The following is a 7,500-nucleotide window of genomic DNA, read 5'->3' as shown; positions in this document are numbered from 1 at the left end:
AAAGTGACTAATGTTTCAGCACATCTGATCTCTTCAGGAAGCTGCTTCCAGATGCGAGCAGCATAATAACTAAAAGCAGATTCTCCTTGTTTGGTGTGAACCTTTGGTATTTCTAACTGACTTGATCCTAGTGATCTGAGTGGTCTGTTAGGTGTATAAATAGTGATCATATCTGCAATGTATTTAGGTCCTAGTCCATTGAGTGATTTATAGATGAGTAAAAGTGCTTTAAAATCAATTCTAAATGTCACTGGAAGCCAGTGTAAGGACCTGAGGACTGGTGTGATGTGCTCTGATTTTCTGGTTCGAGTCAGGATCCTGGCAGCAGCGTTCTGGATGAGCTGCAGCTGTCTGATGGTCTTTTGGGAAGGCCAGTGAGGAGACCATTACAATAGTCCACCCTGCTGGTGATGAAGGCATGGACTAGTTTCTCCAGGTCTTGCCTGGGCACAAAGCATCTGATTCTTGCAATATTTTTTTTTAGGTGATAGTACGCTGATTTAGTCACTGCTTTGACATGACAGCTGAAACTAAGGTCGGTCTCTAGAATCACACCAAGATTCTTGACTTGCCTTTTGGTTGTTTGACCCCTTGAGTCAAGATATGCATTCACCTTGTGAACTTCATCTTTATTTCCAAATGCAATGACCTCAGTTTTCTCCTTGTTTAACTGAAGAAAATTTTGGCACATCCAACTGTTGATTTCATCAATGCATTGGCAGAGTGAGTCAATGGGGCTGTAGTCACTTGGTGATAAGGCTAGGTAAATCTGTGTGTCGTCAGCATAGCTGTGATAGGCAATTTGATTCTTTCTCATTATTTGACTTAGTGGGAGCATATACAGGCTAAACAAGAGCGGCGCAAGAATTGAGCCTTGTGGGACTCCGCATGTCATGGACGTCCACTTAGACTTATGCTCTCCTATACTCACATAATAACCCCTCCCCTCTAAATATGACCTGAACCAGTTTAGAGCCATTCCAGAAAGCCCGACCCAGTTTTCCAGTCTGTCTAGAAGAATGTTATGATCGACAGTGTCAAACGCAGCACTAAGATCTAGTAGTACCAGCACTGATATTTTACCAGAATCAGAGTTTAGGCGAATATCATTTATTATCTTAACTAACGCTGTCTCTGTGCTGTGGTGCGGTCTGAAACCAGATTGAAAATTATCCAGATAACCATTTGAGTTCAAGTAGCTGTTCAGCTGATTCAGAACTACCTTTTCAATGATCTTGCCTATGACCGGAAGATTTGATATCGGTCTATAGTTACTCAATATACTGTTATCAAGATTTCTCTTTTTCAGGAGGGGCTTAACAACCGCAGTTTTCAGGGCGTTTGGAAAAGTCCCAGAAAGAAGTGATGTGTTCACCACTTCTAAGATGTCAGCTTTTAAACAGTCAAACACGCTTTTAAGAAAGGATGTAGGAAGTGTGTCAAGACAGCAGGTTGAGGATTTTAGGTGCTGTACTACTTCCTCCAAAGTTTTGCTATCAATTGCGTCAAAAACACACATAGTGACTCCTTTTTGAGATTGTGGTTGAATCTGACATATCTCTACATCATCTGATGTTTTAATTGCCTTTCTGATATTTTCGATCTTCTCAGAAAAGAATGAGGCAAACTCATTGCATTTGCTGTCAGAAAGCATTTCACTGGGAATCTGACTTGGGGGGTTTGTCAGTCTCTCAACCGTAGCAAAAAGAGTGCGGGTGTTGTTCAGGTTACTATTTATAAGGTTTGAGAAAAACTTCTGTCTTGCTGTGGCTAATTCCACATTAAAAGCATGCAGGCTGTCTTTATAGATGCTATAGTGGATTTCAAGTTTTGTCTTCCGCCACGTCCGCTCAGCCTTTCTGCATTGCCTTTTCATGATCTGCACTGCTGTTGATTTTCTCAACATGACTTTTGTCTGCCAGTCTTCTTACTGACTTTCACAGGTGCAATATCATCCATGACATTCTTAACTTTTGAGTCAAAGGACTCCAGGAGAAGATCAACGCAGTCGGCAGAAATGCTTGGCATTGAAGAAACAGCCTTCATAAATAGCACACTTGTGTTCTCATTAATGCATCTCTTTCTGACAGTGACAGATCTGGATTCAGTGGTAGCAGAGATCAATATATCAAAGAAAATACAGAAGTGATCAGACAGTGCTACATCCTTGATAACAATGGACGAAAGCTGTAAACCCTTACTGATGAGTAAATCTAGCGTGTGCCCATGGTGATGTGTAGGTCCATGCACATGCTGGATCAGCTCAAAAGTGTTTAAAACAGTTACAAATTCTTTTGTAGTTTTGATATCTGCATTTTCTATGTGGATATTAAAATCCCCTGCAATCACAAAACAGTCAAATTCTGAACAAATCATTGATAACAATTCTGTGAACTCTTCAACAAAGGCTCTTCATGAACATGACCAGAAAGCAGCCTTAAAAACATGAACCTGATGATCCTGAACACCACGAACATCCACCAATCAGCACAAACACAGCCTTCTATTCAATCTATGAAGTCATTTAACTCATAAAACACAGCAGAAACTGATAAAAGTTTCCCCTTTATTTTATTTACAGCCTATAGTGCACAAAAAAAACAAGATTAAAAATATCATTACTATATCCATACTATATTAGATAAGTTAACAGACATTTTTAAATGACATATTAAGTTGTTAATGATTAACATTATTATGCGTGAAAGCTTTAGATTGATCATTTTTAATATGCGGCCATTCATTTATGTAAATAAAAATAATAGAGTTATATTTCAGGCTTTAATTCAACACGAACTGTTGTGGGAAAACGACGAAGGGCTGAATTCGTATCATAAACCCAGTCTGTATTAATGTCTCAGGAATGTCTCAGGAATGTCTCACCTGTCTCAGGTTGATCTCCTTGATGACGTAGAGCTGCGCGCCCCCGCGCCGGTGTCTGACCAGCAGCGCGCGCCCGAACGCGCCCTGACCCACCTGCCGGAGAACCTCGTACTGATCCATGTCTGTGATGAAGAGGAGGAGGAGGAGGAGGAGGTGATGAAGGTGGAGGTCTCCTGCAGGGCCAGGACGCGCGTGAACGCGAGCGGCGCGTCACCATGGCGACGCGTCAACAGCGTCAGCAGCGCGTGACCCGCAGACACACACACACACACACACACACACACACACACACACACAGTTTAACTTACTTTAACTCACCCACATACTGCTGCTGGACCCAGCTACTTCTCCTTCACCTGCACGTTTATCCCGGGATCTCATCCGGGTCTCTCAGCTGCGTCCTAAAGGATCTTCTGTTATGAGTGTAGTTCGTCTCAAGGTGGCGTGCTAACATCGCTTTTACAAAATCCTGAAGAAAACTAGCCCTGGTTTTACTACAAATATAAATAAACCCACAGGTTTAAATCATAGTTTAAGCAGGTTAACCGAGTTCTACTGATAGTAATAATAGTAGGATACTGCTCTGACAAAAACTCCAATAAAAACCTTCAGAAATGATAATAGTTCTTATTAAAATATCAAACCAGTAAAACCATTAGAAGATTCTTCATAGTACTGTGTTTTGGGCTCTTTTGAACTTCTCCACAACTCCATTATACTTCCATTAAACCCTTTAGATGTTCTTTCCAGCCCTTTCACTATAATAAAACCTACTTGAGGTTTAGTGAATTAAGACACAAACCTGATCATAAAGTACAGTATCTGATCAGCAGCAGTCTTTGGAAGAGAAATACTGATATTCTGTTATTTATTTTGTTATTTTGATCTTCTGAGGCCTGCAAACATCAGACACACTCAACGGTTCTTGAAGGTCTTTTCAGAATAGAGTTCTTCCTCAGGTCCTCATTACTTCAGTGTCTTCTCGTGGCCTGATGAACTCATTTCAAGAGAAGACAATAAATACATCTTTGCATCTCATTTGCTCTTTAAATTAAATCTAAATAAATAAATACTGTTTTCATGACCTTCCCTCTCTCTCCCTTCCTAAAAGTTTCTTAACTAATTCTAATTCATTGCAGGAAGTAAATGAACCACAATTATCTGCATCCAAAACCATAAAAAAAGTTACTATTTTACGTCAGCTAGTTTAGCACTAGTTTAGCCAACTTAAAAATGTCAAGTTTTAACTTAAGTAACTTAAAACTTCAAGTTGACTTAAAACATTTTTAATCAGTGGGGTATTCAATTATTTCAAGGTTTTTTTGTTTTGTTTTTGAAAGCAACACTTCTTTTTAATTTTTAAATTAAGTAATATGTAATAAAAAAAAACACTTAAATAGAATAAAATCTATTGGCACCACTATTTTTTTTTTTTTACAAAAACAATACACAAAATAAAATCCAAATTTAAATATGAACAAAAACGATAACAGAACTTGAATACTACTAAAACAATGCTGAAATATATCTTAATATTTAATGCTTTGCAGTATATTGTGAATCTGTTTAATGTTTTTATACGGTCTCGGACTGAAGAAGGAAGAGAAACTAAACACAGAGCGCTTGATGAAACACTTCATTTGATGAAAACATTTATTGGTTCTGGACTCGCTCCAGTAAACACAGACCTCCATTTCTAACAGAAAAAATAGAGTTTGTAGAAATGTGCAAAACTCTTGCTCTTTTGATCCTTTTCCTCTTTTGATTTCCTCAGTATGAATATATTAAAAGACCAAAAAACATGACTCGACGTGACCAGTGCTTTCAAACCATTAATCATAAAAAAAACGACTTTTTGTTTACACAATATGTATATTTATGTATATATAAATACAAATGCATGAATACATTTCAGAAAAATTCTGCTTATATATTAAATATATTTTATATAATAGAAATCATATTCATGTAAATCTATACGTTAATATTTAAAAAAATCTACACTGTATGTGTGTGTGTACACACAATATACACACCGTACACACACACATCATGTAAACAAAAGATTTTATTTGGGATGTGATTAATGTTGAGAGCACATTAAAAACCAGGATCTGTGAGGTGTTTATGTCTTAAATTAAAAATATTAAAAAGAAATTACCCAAAAAATATGGCGTCTGTTTCCACGAGTCACAGAAAACACAGAATCAATTTATATTATATACAGAGAGCAGGCTGTGTTTGTTCTTGTTGATCAGACTGAAGGCACACAGGAGCTGGACGCGTCCGGACCACCGTCACTGAGGGAGACACACACACACACACACACACACACACACACACACACACACACACACACACACACACACACACACACACACACACACACACACACACACACACACACACACACACACACACACACACACACACACACACACACACACACACACACACACACACACACACACACACACACACACACACACACACACACACACACACACACACACACACACACACACACACACACACACACACACACACACACACACACACACACACACACACACACACACACACACACACACACACACACACACACACACACACACACACACACACACACACACACACACACACACACACACACACACACACACACACACAGACACACACACACACACACACACACACACACACACACACACACACACACACACACACACACACACACACACACACACACACACACACACAGACACACACACACACACACACACACACACAGACACACACACACACACACACACACACACAGACACACACACACACACACACACACACACACACACACACACACACACACACACACACACACACACACACACAGACACAGACACACACACACACACACACACACACACACACACACACACACACACACACACACACACACACACACACACACACACACACACACACACACACACACACACACACACAGACACACACACACAGACACACACACACACAGACACACACACACACACACACACACACACACACACACACACACACACACACAGAGTACTGTCTAAAGATACTGAACCATTTTAAATCATTTCAAAACATCTTTTAGTGCTGTCAAACAATCACATCCAAAATAAAAGTTTTTGTTTACATGATATGTGTGTGTGTGTGTGTGTGTACTGTACTGTATATAAACACACATGCATGTATATATTTAAGAAATGTTTATATATATTAAATATATATGTATAATTTTTATGAATATAACTTTAAACATGTATTTTCTAAATATATACTGTATGTGTGTGCCTTTATATACACATAATAAATACACACTCACACACATTCACACATGTATATTATGTACACACTTTTATTTTGATTTGGTTTAATTGTTTGACAGCGCTATTTAATTTACATAATACTTATTAAAATAAATTTAAAATAATGAATGAGAAAATTAATAAAATTTGACTTAAATCTGAAAAACCTACAGATTTAATTCTACAGTCATTTTACAATATTTTCTTCCAGAGATATAAAAAAAAGGCTAATGTACGCTTTTACCAACAAATCAGTGATATATTAATCCTTCACTAATAAAGTGACTTCTCTGGTGAATTATGATTATAATAATACTAATAATAAGGAGAGAGATTAAAGAAACACGAGGCCTGCTTTAAAGCCTGAGGAGGAAGAGACAGGAACCTGATCTTGATCTGAGAGACACCTACACTGAGATCCGTAGAGAGAGCCCTCCTCGGGAACCTCCTGCCTCGAGCTGAGGGCCGGGGCCCGACCGGAGCCTGCACGGAGACAGAGACAGACAGAGACAGACAGAGACGTCTTTACTTCATGATCTGTGAATGTTTGGGGTAACATCATATAAGATCTGGGTCTTAATACTACAAGAATAAAAGAAGAGAGAGAATCACTCACTGCTTTTCTAGTTTCTGTCTATTTTTCTGTCTATTTTTTTCTTGAATGCTTATTCTTAGAGGTGAAATAAAAAAGCAGGTAATGAACAGATCGCATCGGTTCTTATTTGTAACAACAAAGATCAAATAAAAAATAGCTGTATTGTGATTATAAATCTAGTAAAAGGAGCCTAATCCTAAACTTCACATTAGTTTTTCTATATTTTATATTGATCATTTAAACAGTGTTAAAGTGTCTAATAACGGCACTATAAGCCTCTGAAGTAGCGTATTAATGTGATCTGGACTGTGATTGGTGGGCTGACCTGACTGGACAGCGTGGGCGGGGCTTGCAGTAGCGGTGGGCGGAGCTGAGGGCTGTACTGGAAGCGCACCTCACCTGAAACAACAACAACAACAACACACCTGATGATCCTCAAGACATCCTCAACACTTCCTTAAACACCAGACAGAACCAGAGGACTCACCCGGTCCTGAGGATCTGGAGAAGTGAGGCATGATGGGAAGAGTGTTGAGGCTGGGACGGATGTTCTTTACATTAGTGAGGTGCGGTGCAGGAGACGAGCTGCCCATCTGAGGAGAAACACACACACACACACACACACACACGTCCAGGTGATGCTCATCCTCAGATCACTGGAGAGCA

At 39.1% G+C, this 7,500-nt stretch overlaps 2 protein-coding genes across 5 annotated transcripts in view; both read right to left on the bottom strand.

Annotated features, from left to right (window-relative positions):
- Positions 1-3,313, bottom strand: part of LOC122333017 (serine/threonine-protein kinase Nek5) — a 23,433-nt gene extending 20,120 nt beyond the window's left edge. Inside the window, exons 1-2 of one of the 4 annotated variants that reach the window (XM_043230501.1) lie at positions 3,192-3,313; positions 2,884-3,005 (exon numbers count right to left, since the gene is read on the bottom strand). In XM_043230501.1, the coding sequence (XP_043086436.1) occupies positions 2,884-3,003 (120 nt within the window). In that variant the 5' untranslated portion in view covers positions 3,004-3,005; positions 3,192-3,313. Of the gene's footprint in view, positions 1-2,883; positions 3,006-3,191 lie in introns of those variants that run through there. The other 3 variants (XM_043230502.1, XM_043230503.1, XM_043230504.1) reach the window with 3 other exon arrangements.
- Positions 3,314-6,396: 3,083 nt separating this feature from the next.
- The window catches only part of LOC122333023 (R3H domain-containing protein 1-like), a 22,302-nt gene continuing 21,198 nt past the window's right edge, over positions 6,397-7,500 (bottom strand). Inside the window, 3 exon segments of the mRNA XM_043230518.1 lie at positions 6,397-6,722; positions 7,160-7,233; positions 7,322-7,427. Of these exon segments, the coding sequence (XP_043086453.1) occupies positions 6,555-6,722; positions 7,160-7,233; positions 7,322-7,427 (348 nt within the window). The 3' untranslated portion in view covers positions 6,397-6,554.

The sequence above is a fragment of the Puntigrus tetrazona genome, unplaced genomic scaffold (assembly GCF_018831695.1).
Source record: "Puntigrus tetrazona isolate hp1 unplaced genomic scaffold, ASM1883169v1 S000000173, whole genome shotgun sequence".
Classification (NCBI taxonomy): Eukaryota; Metazoa; Chordata; class Actinopteri; order Cypriniformes; family Cyprinidae; genus Puntigrus; species Puntigrus tetrazona.
The sequence above is the reverse complement of the archived record's forward strand: the minus strand, read 5'-3'. Positions and strand labels throughout refer to the sequence as shown.